General features: G+C 37.2%; 1 protein-coding gene across 2 annotated transcripts in view; it reads left to right on the top strand.

Moving 5' to 3' along the window:
- The window catches only part of LOC135324612 (regulator of G-protein signaling 7-binding protein-like), a 44,100-nt gene extending 27,322 nt beyond the window's left edge, over window positions 1-16,778 (top strand). Inside the window, exons 3-7 of one of the 2 annotated variants that reach the window (XR_010385927.1) lie at window positions 1,688-1,818; window positions 11,588-11,735; window positions 13,118-13,188; window positions 14,407-14,585; window positions 15,783-16,778. Coding sequence is in view for 1 of the 2 variants with exons in the window: in XM_064501227.1 (XP_064357297.1) it covers window positions 1,688-1,818; window positions 11,588-11,735; window positions 13,118-13,188; window positions 15,783-15,874 (442 nt within the window). In the remaining variant the exon portion in view is untranslated. The remainder of the gene's footprint in view (window positions 1-1,687; window positions 1,819-11,587; window positions 11,736-13,117; window positions 13,189-14,406; window positions 14,586-15,782) is intronic. The other variant, XM_064501227.1, reaches the window with a different exon arrangement.
- Window positions 16,779-18,191: the final 1,413 nt, after the last annotated feature.

Raw genomic sequence — 18,191 nt, 5'->3', positions numbered from 1 at the left:
AATCTGAAATACAAAAATTAACAGCTTTTAGTATGCAGTATTTGTTTGAACTGAGCTTCAGTCAAATTGTATCAGCACAAACTGGTAGGATTTTTCTTAAAATACAGTTTTTCAGTCTTGTTCATGACAAAAGAGCCAGATCTAACATTTTGACTGGACCCAGGGTTTGACTGAGCATAAGTAATGACCTCTTACCTTGGTGTCAGACAGAATCTATTCTGCTGATTTAAATAAACATCATCTGCTGTAGGTCTTAAAAGTCTGTGGCCTAGATTGGTATTAAGAAATGATTTGAGCATAACAGCTCACTTCAGTGTTGCTGCAAATAATTTATCAGGTAAGTTGCTTTCATTCCCTTGAGACAATCCACAAGTCTAACTTTATTTCATATACAAGAGGGTCTTTAGAAGTATCAGTTTAACCATAGGAAATTCAATCCCTATAAAGAATGCTAGCAATCTTTTTACTGTGAAAGCTTCATTTATATTATTCATATGCTAGAAATCTGAAAACTTGCTGAGAAAATTTTTTAGTTTCATACTGGTAACATTTAAATATGCCATTAGGTTCAGTTTATTTAGTAAAGCAGGAGTGCCAATTTGTTATAAAATCCAATTTTGTGGGTTGTCTTACCATTTAACATCACTGTGTAGCAAGCCAATAGCAAGAATGTCTGAATATGAAGTGGCTGAAATCCTAACTCTTCAACCTTACCACTTACTTCCCTACTGAAAGGACCTTTGGAAAGGGGATTGAAAACCTATTTTTCAGATATGGCTAGGTAAATCATCTCTTTGAGCACTCGAGGAAACAGTTACGTTTATAAAATAATATATTTATGCATGTGCACCATTCTGAGCCTAGGAAAGGGAGATTTATTGACCAGTTTCGCAGCGAGGCATGAGAGTAGCTGGATCCTGAATCTGGATAAATGCTTTATTCTGGTGTTCTATGCAGTTAATTGGAGTTTGAGGATTATTCTTGATTTCAGTTTTTGTTTTAAAAATTGTTACTCCCGAGACACTCTTGAAAGACAGCTTTTCTGAAAAATTCTGTAATCTCCTCATTCTCCTCATAGTGCAGTATTAGCTAATCATATGACTAGTATTTTAAACACAGGGGAAAAAAAAAGAAATTCAGACAGAAATCGCAAAATCAAAAGACTCAACTGCCTTGTTTCTGATTAAAGTGTCAGCAAACTGGGGTTGATGATGCCTCATCCAGCATTTCTAGCCTGAACAGCGACAGTAGAAGGGGCCCTGCAATCTCCTCATGCAGCTGCACCAGGACCAAAGGTAACAAAAACTGAATGGCACAAGAATTCTTCAGTCTACCAGAAAATATTTCTCTAAAGCTGGTAAAGAGGATAACAAAGCTCAGATTTTTCAGGTCATTAATTTACTACATTTCCAAAGATACGCGAAGGAGAAAATAAGCCTTACCAAAGTCTTACCATAGAGTCTTGTCCAAGACACCCCAAGTTTAGCTATTTTGAGTTCATGTAGAGCTAAAGATTTATTTTTAAATCCAGTTTGGTAGAAACAACGTGTTTATCATATATGCATAGCTTAATAGCTTATGAAGCAGTTATAATGTTGTTGCTTGCAACAGTAAGGAACTGGATTTGATGACCCTCAGGTCCTTCTGGTCCCATTCCTAATTACATTTTTTCTCTTTTTTATTGCAGCCCAGAAGATGGTGAAATTCATCCTGAAATCTGTAGATTATACATCCAGTTGCAGTGTTGCTTAGAAATGTACACAACAGAAATGCTTAAGTCCATATGTTTGCTAGGATCCCTTCAGTTTCATCGGAAAGGTATTGAATTACACAAATATACAGATGCTAATTTAAACAAAAAACAGGGGTTTGGGGCATGCTTGGATATGCATTAAATGCACAGCACCAGACTGTAAAATCACCTATGCAACTGTAGCTTTTCAGCTTCTGCAAAAAGCTCTATTTCTATTGCATTATCATCATTCTTACCTAAGTGTTTCACATCAGGCATGTATCACTAATGTACTTGTGTAGTTCAGAAGTCTGAAATTAAAAGAAAGAAAAAAAGGTCCCAAACCAAAGGCTGTCATTACTCAGATTCCAGGGAGTAAGCTATCTTAGTCCTTTTATTAGAATAACTACTGCAAAATGGAAGGGTTTGAAAAATTCCAGTTCAGGCATATAACCATGTTTTGTTTCAGGTCAGGTTTCAACAATAATGTGTTTACTTTGTTATATGAGGTTTATAGGAGCTGTAGTCAGGATGCCCTGTGTCCATGTTTTTCTTCATAGGAGGATTTTTCCAGCCAAATTGTAATTCCAGTCATGCTCAGTAGTCAGAGGATGTCTGCAGGACAATATTTAAACTAGAAGGTAGCAAGGAGCTTGGCCAGTAACAGAGGCAGCCTAGCAACTTAAAATCCCTTTAAAAGTCCCTCTCATTTGTTATGTCATTGTTAAATAACTATTTCTCAAACTAAAGTTTTCTTTCTTTTTTGGTTCCTGCAGAAGAATCTGTTTTGTTCTGTCATTTTGAATTTACCACAGAAACAGTTTTGTTCCTAAGGGTTAAGTCTGAGAAAATGGCTAATTATCCCCATGTGAAACATTTTGTAACAGCCCTTCCAGAATACTGGTGTCTCTGTGCCTTATGAGTAGAATTAAGGCTTGGCAGGTCCAAGAGTTTACAGAGTTGAAGCTTGTCAGTTGGACCAGACATATGAATTTTATTCTCTCCAGAAAAATCTAGTCAGAATGGAGCAGGTTATAAACCTCCATAAATCACTTGCATATACTGAATGAAACTTTTTAGAGACTCTGTACAAAACACTGCACTTGCCATCTACATTACACAACTTCGGGAGCAGTTAAAATTCTCCAAAGTCTCTGAGTAAGGACAGACCTATATTAAAGACAGCCTTCACCCCTCCTAGTCTGACAAAGGAAGTGTGAGAACACACGGATGACTTAGAGTAGTAATGACGTTCACCTCACTTTTCATATTACTGAGCAAGTAATCACAAATATTTTGGAAGACTGTCAACTGTCATTTTGCAGATGGGCTTCCTAAGACATAGCCATTGTATGCCAAGATAGAAGAAGCTACCAAAATTAGTCTGTTCTTTTTTTTCTTTTTAAGACAGATTGTGCTATATTTCCTAGCATTGGCAAGATTTGTCAAGGCACCTTGTGTAATTGCAGAGAGAGAGAGAGAGTAGTTTGAGGTGGCCTGAGTAACACAGAGATGTGCCTGTGGATGCAATGTGCCCCGTTTGCCTGTGCATTGAATCAACAGTTAAACTAAAGTTCTAACTATTAAATGACTAAAGTTAGGTAAGATGAGCTACAGCATTACAATATGGACCAACTTAGTTCCTATTCTGTTGTACTTTTGATATCCAGTGGTTCCTAATCTAAAAACTCATGGTAGCTCTTGTGCCATTGCTAAATGGAGTAACTTTTTTCCTGTATCTATGTAGAGATATCCACAGTAACCTGGCTGCAGGTTTCAGCCGAGTGACATTCAGCAAAGTTCATAATAGACAAAAGTTATATAATCACAGGGATTTGAATAAACTGAATTTTGGAACTTAGTCAATAAAATGTTGTGCTTATATATTAAATACTTGGGTATTCACAATGCCTTGAGGCACTATAAAGGGATCATGCAACAAGAGAAATACCAGTTAGATATTAAGAATTATTTTTTAACGGTGAAGGTAGCCAAACATTGGAACAGGCACCCAAGAGGCTCTGAAATCTCCAGCCTTGGAGACATTCACAACTCAAGCGGACAAGGCCATGGGTGACCTTATCTAAGTTGGCCCTGCTTTCAGGGGAGGGTTAAACCAGATGACCTCCCAAGGCCTCTTCCAAACTAATGCATTCTGTGATTCTGTATCTGCCAAAACGGACTATTTTACAAGGAGCAGAATGAACCTGCATTTTTCTTGAAATGCTTTACTTAATGAGAAAAGTACTGCAGTGTAGGCAAAAGTGCATAAATTTATCTCTAGGGATGAAAGAGCCAGTAATTTGACCATTACGAAGTATTTTGTGCTGTTGCTAGCATATAGCTTTTTTAGGTTTTCACCCGCATCTGAGTGATATTAAAACAAACATTCAGTTCGTTTTCCTTGCCTACAAAGAGTACTACCCTTTAGAAATTGTGAACATTTCCAGTATGTATTAACTTTGCTAAATTTATACATGCGTATGTCTATTGTTATTCCCTGCATGTGATTTCTTGCTGTATCTTGTAGCTCATTTTTGAAGGTAATATTTTCCATTTGAATGTAATATTTTCCATTTTCTAGCCCTCTTACCTGTTGGATAAGTAGTTTGTTGGGCTTTTTAAATCTCTCTGGAGATTTCAGCAAACTGTGTCCTCTACTTCAGAGCCAGCAGAGGTTCATGTAGAATAACATGCAGGCTGTTCTCGGCAACATGCAGCTAATAAATAATAATGTGGGTTCTGGTATCTTGACCAGACATTATCAAACAAACTATGGAACTGATAACTCTAAGGCAGTGAGCTGATGCTGATGCTCTTTTCCCAAGAGGCACTCAGCCAACACTCCCTACTGGGAACAGATGCTGTTTCATAAAACACCACACTACTATTTGAAGGGCTGAGCTCTGGTACTTTCACTGTCTTTCTCAGCACTGATCTGAGCTCTCCTTATCTTTCTGTGCTACTGAACAAACATTCCTACATATACTGTATCAAGCTTCCTGTACAGAAATTTCTTGCATATTTACAGTACTTCAGATTAACTTACTACTGTCATACAGCCTCTGTTATAAAAGTAAGACAGTCTATTATTTCTGTGAGATGTAACAGCCACAGTGGGGCCAACAGCCATAAATATTTCCAGCTGTGCTATGCAGTAAGTAAACTGAGGTAAGTGCTCTCTAATGAATTTATTTCTAAGATACACACACCACAAAACCCCAGTGTTGAAAACACATTATGACTGCAAAATTGGACATTCAGAACATCTGCAAATGACAGAATGAAACGTGCCTAAGTAGGGTTAATTCAACCTTTTTGTATGTACTAAGTTCTTGGTTACCTGATCGTATACTTCCTCACTTTCCTTTCCACCATCCCAAGAGTCCTGTTGGATTGAGACACATGCTAATATTTACTTGGGCAATCATCTGTGTTTTATTCTAATTGTTCAGTGTTATATGTTGTATTTATTGCACATAATTCTGTTCTAAAGGTAGAATCCTTCTGTTCCTCAGACTTTTCTCAGTAATTCATTCACTGATGAGTTTCTTCAGAACTGTCTTGGGTAGTGAGATAGTAACAATTTTCCCATTGCAAAGGAGGAACAAGGAGATTAAGCTAAAGATTGCTAATTTAGGATCTGAGACAGCAGCATACTTAGAGTAATCTCTCAGTAGTTTCAGTTGCATCTGTGAGTGCAGAGACTTCAAACTGGGCAACCAGAGAATGAGAAACATGTTGTCAGTAATTATTATGAGGAGCTGTGTATAGACAACTTGGCTAGAATCACATGAAAACTCTGGGGCAGAGGAAGGTACAGAGTCCAGTTTTCAGGTCAGCAGTTGAGTGTGTTAACTGTGAGGAACTCTCCTGTGCCTTCCTGCAGTCCCTAACATATAGCTTTAAAGGTCTTGCTGTCCCTTTTGTCATAACAGGGTGACTGTAGCAAATACCTATTGGCGGTATGGCAAATGGCAGCTCTTCTTCCAGGAAATCTTCTGAAATGTCTCACTGTGTTTGTTCACCAGTAGCATATTTCACCTAGCTTTCTTCTGCATCACTGTCATGCTCTAGCAGAACTTCTCTGGATAGCATCACTTCTCTCGGACTTCATCAAGGAACAGATCAGTTCACTTGCCTGGGACCTGGAGCTTCTCTCCTGGGCCTAGTTTTGCTTTATTTGTCTCCCTCAATTGTTAGAATTTGAATTAGCTTGAATAGCTTTACGCCTTAGGGAGCAGCATCACACACAGGTCTTCCACCTGGTAATACTTTTTTTAAAAATCTGAATTATAGTTTCATGGAAAGCAATATATTCTGGACAAGCTTTGGTACCTCTCTGAAGTGTTTACAAAATTCATCTCTAATTCCTTTAAATGTTATATGTCTACTTTATTGATCTTGCTTGTACATGTTCCCAACACCGACTATTCTTGTGATCAAATAAACAAACCCTGGCTTAGCTAGCAAGCTGCTAGAGGAAGCAGTTGGCATAATTTCTCTCTACAGAAGCTGCTGGCTGTGATGACCCTTTTTCCAAATAAATACTGAGGCTGTTTAGATCCCGCAGTGAGAAAAACCAGAATTACCTTAAAGTTCAGCATACATCAGTGTATTCTGTCACAAGTATTTCTGACTCAAAGATTTTCATTGATAATATAAAGGACCGCAGTGCATCTGAATGTGTAAAAATAGCAGATAAAAGAGCTTTGTTGATTCATATATCCACAATAATATCATCCCTTCATTATAAAAAAATGTAGAATATTATTATAATCACTGGATCATTATAGCATGTTACTGTGGAAGTATGTGTCACTGAAGTTTAGTGTCTATACATGTTTACAGAGAAACCATTACTTTCTTAGGATCATCTACAGATATAATTGGCTTGTTTGGTTATGCAAAAATGTATAACAGAAATATTAAAAATTCCAAAACTGCAAATTGCTAGCATGTTATTAGCTAGCTGTGCAGCATTTGTGCAAGGTACTCACTTTTCTAGTTTTGGGAGCAAGCACATATAACAGACCAAAGGTAAGAGAGGACAGAAATTTTGAAGGTTAAAATGAAGTGGAGGTATTTTCCAGACTCAAAACATGCTGTGAAAATAATTAAAGCTGCCATGTCATAGAAGTACAAGGCTTGAAACTGGTAACCATTTATACTGAGTTTGGACAAAGCAAGTCACTATTCATTTATACTCATAACAATATGTTATTCTTATGGTCCAGAATCAGGTGAACCCACTATGCTAGTTTGTAACTTACTGAAAAAGAAGTGTACAACCATAGAAAGGTAATTTTTGCTGTCAGTTACTCACACATAGCTCTGGTCATTTTAATAGAATTTGGGTGAATATCCATGAGCAAAATGAGTCCAGGATACATTAGGTTACACTTGCTTATATGAAATGCTCTCAAATTCTGATTTGTTTCCTGTGTTTTTTCCTAAATGAGGTGTTTATACATTAATAATTTCTCAGAATTAAATGCAAAATACTTTAATGCTTCTAACCACCACATTGTTAATTCTTCCCAAAAGTCTATTTGGAAGCCCTAATGAAAGGCTGAGTTAGCTAAAATCACAGTTCTGTCACTGTTACTGAGATGCATGGGCCCCTCTGACTTTATTAAACATAGCTGAGGACAGAAGGATACCACACTAGGATACCAGAGTGGTAGGTACCTGAAGAAATGCTATAAATACTTAAATAAGAAATGAAAGAATTGAGTCTAATGGAAAAATTATGTGTATGCATTATAGAAAGTATAAATTACACTTCTGTGATGTAAATTCAGACTGATCTCATTCCTGTATTGTTGGTTCATAAGACTAATACAGGCAAGTGTGTATCATGTACGGTAGAAAGTTTTACAAATTGAAGTTCATAATATAACTGTTGTTTTTCCATTATGCATTTTGTGATAACGTACATTTTCTTAAAATAGTGCCTAAAAGCCTTCAATAGCTTACCTTACAGATTAGAAAAAGAAACCTTGAATTCAGTGAAGGGATTTTTGTTTCATTTTGCTTTGTTTAAATTACATCCTATTTAGCATTTTGAAGAACATGAGAAGAATTGTTCAACTGATCTGCTGCAATCTCAGCATTCTATTTTAAAGACTGGCAGATATTTGTAAGCAAGAGGGATAAGGTGTGAGAGAGAAGAGAAGCACATACGTGTGGAGAAACAAGCACTTAAAATCCAGAGAATCACCCATTCTCATGTGGACGCTAGGAAGAGGCCAACATGAATATGCCAAAAACAGGCATGGAAGGAGGAAAACACAATATCCACTACAGCCTTATAGTTTTCCTTGATGATAATATTTCCACGGAGACAATCTCTGTGTTCTCCCAATTCCAACTATAACTCAAGGATTAAGTTCCTCAGATTGAGTTAACCATATTTGCAGCAACACATTTCTTCTTTCCTACAAGATTCTCTGCTATTTCCCATTGTATGTTGTCTTTTTCATTCATTTTATTTGTGTTCTAAAGCTTTGTATTTATTTTTAATTGCTAGGTTAGAAATCTGATACAAATGCTGCCTTCTTTTGAGAGATGGGTTCCCTCAGCTTAATTAAATTCTGTTATTCCCCTCAAAGATCTTTCCAGTTCATCTGGAGTGAAATCTAACTAGCTGTAAGGGACCTGTAATAATTTTTTTTTTCATTATGTAAGTTTTTCTGGGAAGCAGGTGATGATTAAGAGTAGGAGCACAGTGCAGTATGGCAGAAGCAAACACCACAGAGGTCACCACAGAGGCAGTAAGAAGCACAGCAGGTGAGTATGTCCTATAGCACCACGGTCATAGGTGATGTAGCCTTACTGGACAGATCATTTTTTACCCTCTTATTTATCCTCATTCAAGTTGGACCTTCAGCATTATTTAATTCAAGAGCCTTTCACTCCATAAGCAAATCTCTGCTTCTTAAAATAAAAGGACACTATGAATTAGAAGCTAGAAGACACAGAGTACATCAAGTGTGTGTTATATTAAAATTTCACCAGCAGTAAAAAAAGCCACTGCCTAGCCAACTGGCAAGAAGAGCAACTGCATGTGGACACCTCTGCAAGCAGTGTGCATGATCAAACTCCTGCTGAAATCAGTGAAAGTTCCTGACTATATTGAAAGTAAAATTTATGGCTCACATCTCTATATTAAGAAAGTGTGTTGTACAAAAGATATCCTTCCCCCCACTAGGATGAGAAAATTAAAGAGCTTTTATTTCCCTACAGTGTGTGCCATACAGTAGGAAATGTTGAGCCTGAGTCATAGACATTATTCAAGCGAAGCCTTTATTATTAGCTGACTTTTAACTGTTTTCAAGTGATTGAGCAGATGCTCTGAAATTCAAGGCTTCATGAACTGTTCACAGTACAACAAAATTACTGGTAAAGAGCTCTTTTTGGTTGAAAGGAAATCTGTGCTGCTCGTTCTGTTAACCTGCAGGAGCTTGCCTTTGTGCTAACCAACAGAACAATGCAGGCTCTGGACTTCTGTTCTCAAGTTGGGAAAAAGAATCGTTATTGTTTCTGTTGAAACACCCTTCACATCTATAGATGCGCTGAAGGATGCATATATAGACAGGGTCGTTCTTGACGGCGTGTCACCAAAGGTCAGGTCAGTTTCAACATAACACTTCCAAATCACAGCAGAATTAACTAACATGCAGTGCTAGCAAGAGCATCTTGTATTCTGTGACCTCAGTGACAAATCAAATAGTTTTCCCAGGGTAACCCTCTTTTACAAAAAAGCTGTAAGTGAGAGATATTGTGTTATGGGCTTCTTGTACTGGAAGAAGTAATGAATAATGAAGCTTACCCAAATGAACAATTAAAACTGTATATTAAGATCTATGTTAAAAAACAGCATAAGCTGCAGTTGCCACCAGAAATAATTTGAAAGTTGCACCTAAAAGGTGATAGATACACAATAAAAAATACAATCTGGGAAACAGGCTTAGGCTGCTGTTCCACAAGCAACGGAGTCAACATATGAGCTTGTTGCCACCAAAAAGGTCTTGATCTCTTTCTCTGTATTTCTGCCCTCATCTTACCTTCACTTCTTCCTCCCTTCCACTGCTTCTGGCCATATCATCACCCCCATCCTCTGTCACTTGCTCTGGAGCATGCTTGGTTCTTTACTCACCCCATTTAACTCACTGAAACAACAGAAAACTTTTCACTTTTTATTTTTCTTTTTGTGGAGGTAATCTTCTACCGCTTGATGGGTTCACCTGGCTCACAGAGGGATTTGGCAAAGCCAAAGTTAGCAGTAGGTGCCAAAATAAGCAGCAGAGAAAGGACGAAGGACACCATTTTTCAATGATAAATTGTTACGTCACATCATCTCTTGGCATCATACAGTTAGATGACTTTTGGGGAGGAGGTATAATGCAGGGAAAAGGATACTGCACTGACTTTAAAGGATAATGAAAACATTAGGCAAAGATCTCTTGCAGTATAAGTAATGTCTAGTTGGACATTCAGACAATGAGTAGCTGAGAATTTTTCAACAAAGAAATACTTTATCAAAATATAACAGTTCAAAGAACCTGCTGAAACAGGTTTTTTCAGATCCAGGAGTTTCTAGTTTAAAGAAAAACAAGAGAAAGTTAATAGCCTGACAGCTCAGATACTGATTTGTGATGTGGGAGAGTAGTATAGCATGGTCTTAGTCTCTAATGCCCCAGAACGATGGGATAACCACTAGACTCTGGTCCTTCCTGTTCTTTTCAAACCTTATAGGAAGTGCTCAGGTTTGTCCTGAGCAAATTTCTGAAAATTGAAAATTTCTGAAATAGCAAAAACTGTGAAATGAAAGAACACCTCCTACTCAACTTCTCAGTACCACTGGTTTAAACACTATTTTCTCTTTTTTTACAAGGCTTTATTCATTTTTTTGTGAGATTGTTTGAGCTATTTCATTAGACAACAAAGAGGGGGAAAACTACCCTCTCTGTAAGCGATCCATTTTGAAATTTCTCATTTAAATGAGGTATACAAAAAGAATGTGTCCCATCCAATACTTAGTACCAGGGCTGTACTTGCCACTACAGACAAAGAATAGCCACAGGCTGTCCATGGGGAGTTTGCAAGGATACTAACTAATCTCACTAATAACTCTCTTGCGTTCGGCACTATCATGGCCTACATCCTACAGCCCATTCTCTCCCTGACAAAAGCCCTGGCAGATCTGGCGTGAAGTCCCCAAAGAGTTCCAACATGGCCTGTATTTTCATAGAGTAAGCATGAATTGGGCAAGTGTAAGTATGCAAATTCGGAATATGCAATGTATCGAGTTGTGAGTGGTGGCAGCTATGTATTGCTATCAACCTCATCAAGTGCAAAACTGCACATTATCGTCTTTTATTTTTCCATAGTACTGCAGTGAGTAACACTGAAAGACATGGATTACAATGTTCTCTATTATCAAAGCTTTTGATATTGCTTTCAGAAGATATACTCCAGTTACCTATTTATTTTGTTCTCTTTTGTCCTCTGGTTCTTATTTTCTGTGTCACATGTGAGCCACTGGAGTTTAAGGGAAACTCTTCATAAAATTTACTGAACAAAATCCCAAGCTCAGCACATGCCTGTGTGGGCTTCCTCTTAGTCCTGTTTGGCAGAAGTAACATGGACCATACAGCAGCACTCTGATGAGCAGACTGGTCTGGTCCACTCTCTTTTCTCTGAACAGTTCTTATTTGGAGTTAGCATTCACAACTCTTTCTCTTCATTTACGCTGGGCAGGATCAAGCCCAAAACATTAATGATATAATCTGAGTATATCTTTTAATTAAAAAATAATAGAGATATATGTTTTGTTTCAATATTTTAAAGGAAAAGAGCTTTGTGCACCACCCAAGATCCTAGACACTAAAGTGGAGGAGAGTTCTGAAGTACCTATTTTAGAAGACACGTCATCATCTCCAACAGATATTCAACAGCATTTATGGCAAGTTTCCACAGATATTGAGAACACTGACAGGTATCTGTAGCACTTTATTCCTAAATAAAACAAATTTCTGTCTAGAGTTTATTTAATCTTTTCCAATTAGGCAGCCAGTGTTGTTACTATAGGTGTTTGTAAATTATGGCCTGTTTAACATTTTTGTTGTATTTAACACGCCTAAAAGCAATATCTGTAAGAAGGGCAAAGAGAAGTGACATTCTTACTTTGGTTAATTACCAGAAGGAACTACTGCCAAAAACAAAGGGCAGAAAATTATAGTGCTAAAAGAGAGAGAGTTTTTGTCTCATCTTAACAGGTTTCTGGTTTTGTACCTGAAATATGCTGCCTGCAGTTTTGCATTCTTAAACCAAAGGCACAGAAACTAGTTCATATCAGCTGTTTCTGCCCATAGTTACACATGTGGAAGGCTCAGGAGTGGAGGGGAAAATCATCCAAAGGTATATCAAAGTGGACTTTAATTCTCTTGACTGTCCAGGTGAAACAAAACTGAGACCCTCTGGTAGGGAGTAATCCTGATGGCCAGCATGTATTTACTTCTATAAAATAAAGTTCTGTTCTACTAAGAGGGTAACTCAGAGAATAGAACTGAGCAGTAAGACAGTCATGCTGCTTCACTTCCAAGACGCATATCATATGTAGATGAATGAGGCAGGACCACATTATCTTTAAATCCTGAAAGCCTTAAGACATCAGAAGCCCACCCACAAAATTACTGGTCTGTCACCTATCTGTAAAACAGGAACCTTTTTACAACTTCCATCCTCTTTCAGAGCATATCCATATGTAACCTGCTTTGTGAGATGGTATTTTGTTACTGTACTTTCCATCTTCTGCCTTCTAAAATTTTAGCAAATTCCACGCCAACGTCCTCCTAAGAGGGGCCAGAATGAAATCCTTGTTACCTAAAATTTTCTCTTAATCCATAGGGAGCTTAAGTGACATGGATTAACTACATGTATAATAATTTCTTACTTTTTAAAACACTGACCACATTCATGGTACAAGCTACAAAATGCCGATAATTATATTAGCAGTAGTACTGGCCAGTGCTAGTTGTAATGCATATTGAGTATTTTGCCACTAAGATCACATTGTGCCCACCAACTCATTTAATATGGAATACTTGAGATGCAGAAAAGATAACAAATTTGGACTAGAAAGCTACCAGTTACAATCAGGCTGACCTAAAATTCTTCCCTTATTAAATTTACTGTCCTTTATTTTGGTAGGCATCTCCTGATACATTTGAACCAAGTGCTTGCCCAATAGATTTTTATATTATTTAATTTGGGTTTTTATTCCATTAGTTCAGCATACAAAACAATACTGTGAACTATCCCCTATTGTGAGTCTTCAGCTGCTGTTCTGTTGTATTCCTTTTAAATTTGTTTCTGCAGAGATATGAGAGAAATGAAAAACCTTTTAAGCAAACTCAGGGAGACTATGCCTTTACCACTGAAAAATCAAGGTAGGTTTTCTATTTTCTTCATGTAAGGTAAATTAAGATCATTAAAGATTTTGGCTTCCATTAGATATGGAAAATATGTTTTCTGTAGAAGTTACAGAACGAAAAATCCAGGTGAAATCCTTTCCCCACTGATTCAGTAGTGCCAGAATTTAATATGTGAACTTTGTCCTCTTGAGTTTCACTTGCGAACACTATACTTCAGAGTACTGAATTTTGGATGTTTATAGATATGGTATCTACAGATAAAATAACAGACTTCTGGGGAGATAAGGCAGCAGTACAACTAATTCCCTATCTGAGGCGGCATTTTTTTTCAAATGTAATGATGGCATAAATTGCACAGACTATGATAGGGATCATGCTGCATGATGGAGTTTACTTTACCCCTGCAAGGGTTGTAGCATCTGTATTATGACTCAAGGATAACAAGACACTGACCCTACGCAGGGATACCTGCCTTGAGGCTGGTAACACCTTGCTTTACCCAGTAGCCAGGTATGAGGCACCCTATACAAATGCACAGGGGCCCATTCATCCTGAATAATTTATTTAGGAATGGGCCTTCATTTTTTGGTCCAGCAGTCTCATATATTCCACATCTGCAGGCACTTTCTTTCTCCATGTGAACAACATTAAAAAGATAATCATTTTCCTTTTTGTTTTCTTCCTGATAACGTGTTTTTCCTTAAGTGCTGCATACTCTTGATGAAGTATGATGAAGTATGCCTAATGTGTCCTAGATCTTGTCCTGAGGAACTAAGCAGTCTAACATTCATCGTAATATAGTAAAAGATCAATACAGAATGGGTGAATTCATTATAGAAGTAAGTCTATGGCAGGGACAGATTGAGTGGAAATTATTTGGAAAGAGAAACGGAATCACACTTAAGATACATGATGCAGATATGCCATTGTAAAAGAATGAAAAAATGCCATGAAGTCTATGCCTAGCCTAGAAAAAAGGAGCATGGTGGAAATAAGGACAGAAAAGACAAATTTGGGTGGGTATAAAACACATAGAAACTTGAATTCAGAACAGAGAGAAAGGCACACAGAACGCTTCCCTGCAGGTGACCGTACAGTCCTTCAAAAATGGCCTGAAAATCAGTGATCATCTGTGCAGCAGGCTGGGAGACATGTGTCAGCCAGAGAGTTTAAAGCTCTATGACACGCACCAGGATCAGAGAATCACAAATGGTATTTCTGCTGCTCCCACAGAGTCCAGCTATGATCACAGTTTACAGCTGACCTCAGAGAATTGATGCTTCAGGAGTGGACAGTCATACGTATTATTGACACAGGAGTTAAAACTACAAAATATTCCAAGACCTTTAATTAATTAAAGCTAGAGGAAAGTATAAGAAAATAGAACAAACAAACGAACAACAACATTATAGGTAATTAATATGGTCTGGACTCAAATTTGTACATATGTATGAATTACAAGCACGGTTTATAAGAATGATTATGAGATGACTGAATGCTGTTGAATGAGTCGATCTTTATAAGACTTGATCCTGCTTTCAATTAAATTAGCAAGTGTTTTGCCATTGATTTCAGTGAGAACCAGAACTTACGGTTGCAAGCCCAAACAAACTTCACATAATGTTACTGACTACTCAGAGATCTGCTTGAATAATTGTTTTTTGCATAGAATTCTCTTTCACAATTTAAGTGGCAACAGGAAAGTTACTATGCTAAGAAGTTTAGTTGATGTGGTTTGTGAACTTAATGGTCACATTATTAAATGTTGTCTTACCTAAGTTTTTATACTTAAGTATTTGTATTACAATAGTGTCTGGAGCCTCCAATCAAAACTAGGTCCTCAATGTATCAAGAATAGGAACATAATGAGATATAGTTCTTAGCCTGAAACTCTGCTTGAAGATGGAAAGTAAATTCTAAAGAATTTTTGAGACAGTTTGCTGACAGGGCACAAATTAACATAATTATAGGCACTAATATATATGTTCTGTATGAATTTAAAAGGAGTTAATATACAAGGTAGAAAGCTAACCAGAAGCAGGGATAGCAAATTGTGCTAACTTTCCAAGGAGAGTACTTTTAATCTTCATGTGCCAAGATGTTGTGATCTTGGAGTTTTAAATTGAAATTCTCACTGATGTGCACAAATGGCACTCAGTATTTTCTTTCATCTTTAAAGTAAGCCAGAATTTAAGCTTAGGTTGTCAAACTTGCATATCTGCAATTAGGATCTCAAGACTATTGTGCTTTGGGTTTTAGTTGTTGCCTAATATTATTCATCAAGCAGGAATATTTTGGTTTAGGTTTCTCAGCCCTGGAGGTATAATTTCATTAAGGTTTTGTCATTGAACTGATATTCCTCATGCCAAAATTTATATTGCATTTTCATGGAGTCCTGATAATTGGCATTTTAAGACCCTTATTCTAATACAGAAAATTCAGTTTATTTGCTATGTGCCTAGAACAATGGTGCCTACTACTTGATCTTGTAGGTGCTGCGAGGACACACAAAGATACAAACTCTTGTTTATGTACGTGTGTGTGTGTGTACGTGTGTGTGTTTGTGTGTTTATGTAATTGTATTAAAATTGGGGTTTTTTCCGTCACAGATGATAGCAGCCTCCTAAATTTGACTCCTTACCCATTAGTAAGAAGACGGAAGCGAAGATTCTTTGGACTGTGTTGTCTTGTCTCCAGTTAGAAGATTAAGTACAGAAATGATGAGAAAATCGTAACTTTGATTAAACCACTATCATTTGAGCGCTGCAAAGATGAACATTACTACTCTTGATTATAAAGTATATTTTCTACGCTAGCCTGTTCCTTTTTCTCTTCTGCTCCATCCCCCTTTTCAAAATAGAGTTTTAACAATTTAAAGTTATAGTGTTCAAGAACCAGTTGTGGAACAAATCTAGAATAACTAAGAATGTTTCTAAAACTTTTTAAAGTATGTTTTGCATGCTTAAATGGCTCAGAGAAAGACACATGAATTATGGTTAATAGATCATTTTTAAGTTTTTATTGTTTGAACTGCAGCTAAAACTTTGTGCATAGTACAGTACTCTTATTAGTATCACATTAAAACAGTCTTTAAGCATAGAAAGCTATTTAATAGCAAAGTATTGAAGTTCTAAACCGTTTAGACAATATTGTAACAGAATTTGCACAAAATCTACAGTTGCTTTTTGTGCTCTCATTCATATTTAGTCTTCCACTCTATCTCAATCTAAAGGCTTCATAGAAAAGTATCTTAATTTATGATACACAAACCGTATATAAAAATATTTAGATCTTGTAAATACAGAGAAATCATAATATCTACATACTGTACAATGCATAGAAATAATAAATTTCCTTTTAAGCCAGTGGTATCTCTCCAGCCTTTTGGAAAAAAAATAAGTACTTTATTAAAAGCAGGTGTAGTAAAATAAACAGTTACCCTACAATGTACAACATACCACTAACCCATTTTGTTTCCAATAGAATTTAAAGCATGGTATCTGCATATCACTAACTATTAACTCTTACAGGGCATGCCAGAATTAGCTCAGATTGTAAGATATTAAACATTTTACATTGTTAATAAAGTTTTTTATTTAAATTAAGTGTTGCCTTGTTTCTAGTTATATTGCCAGAATATCTCTTTTTTCTAATCTTATCATCAGGATACTATACAAAGTTTGGTAATTTTTTTCATTTCAAGATGTATTTTTAAAAAGACAGACAAAAAATTACGATGAACTTATAAATGCTAGAATGACAGCTAGTAGCAGTGATAGACACAGGTATGTCAGTCTCACTGTACTGATGTTTCAGGGCGACAGGCAAGACATCAGAACTAAACTTGTGCTGGACTGCAACACTATGGAACCTGGACATTGTGCAACACCATGAAACACACAAAAACCTGTAGCTACCATGCAGGGTAGGTCACCTTACTCCTTGCAGCCAGTAATAATATGAGCCCTTCTGCCACTCTGCTATGACCCAGCATGTTAACAGGAACCAAAATCTTTTTTTTTTTTTTTTTTTTTTTCATAAGGGTTTAGTGGTGATTAAAATGGAATTGTTTCCTTGTCATAGAAAACACCCATACAGTTATATCCTCCGTGTATTTTTTGGAGGATGTTAATACATTTCCAAAAGCAGTTATCAGGGACATGTATTCACTGAACTATACTTAGCAGCACTTAAGTTTGTTTTGACTGATTTTTCTTACCGTATATTTTTCCTGGAATACTGTTTGCTGAAAAAGGAAGAAAATACCTACATTGTAGAAATACTAGTGCAGTGTCTGCAGCAAAGCCCAAAAATTGAGTTCTAATTTAATCCCAAAAGGGAAAAGCAGGAATTTGTCTTTCTGAACAGTGATCTGATACTGTGGAAACGGTTTGTAAAACCCACTGAGTGAACAAGACCTTGCATACTTACTCTGCACTCCTCTGTCCAACAAACTAGACACCAAACCCCTGTCCCAGAGCCAGCCTTAAATAAAGCAAAGCCCTGAGCAAGATCTGTGAGAGGCTGGGCCCATCTCCATTCTTTCTGTGTCCGTCTAACTCTCACCTTTGGCATTGATCCCTGACCACCTGTGCCACCCTCCTAAACACTGAGGACTCTCTCTCTGCCTTCTCCTACCTTGACCTCTCTAACACAGGACTCCCTACCTCCTTCACCTTTTTATGCAACACTTCATCTCTCTAATCTCATATCCACTACCTCCCAAGCTACCTGTCTACCTACCTACCTATTCAACTGGAGGAGCAGGTTGCAGTTCTAAGCTGTGCCACCAGGCAGTGAGAGGTCAGTGATACGCATCGGTGCAACATGCAGGCTCTGCATCTCAACAATTACTGTGGATAAAACTAAGGATATTACACTGTGTTATACTGTGTTGGCAGTTTTCACAGACCAGCTGATATGTGGTATGCAGTGAGCAATCTGTGCAACTAGCCCATTACCCCAGATGCACCCATTTGCAATCACTTAATAGGGAGAGAGGATGGCATTTTGATGCC

The sequence above is a fragment of the Dromaius novaehollandiae genome, chromosome Z (assembly GCF_036370855.1).
Source record: "Dromaius novaehollandiae isolate bDroNov1 chromosome Z, bDroNov1.hap1, whole genome shotgun sequence".
NCBI classification, from domain to species: Eukaryota; Metazoa; Chordata; class Aves; order Casuariiformes; family Dromaiidae; genus Dromaius; species Dromaius novaehollandiae.
The sequence above is the reverse complement of the archived record's forward strand: the minus strand, read 5'-3'. Positions and strand labels throughout refer to the sequence as shown.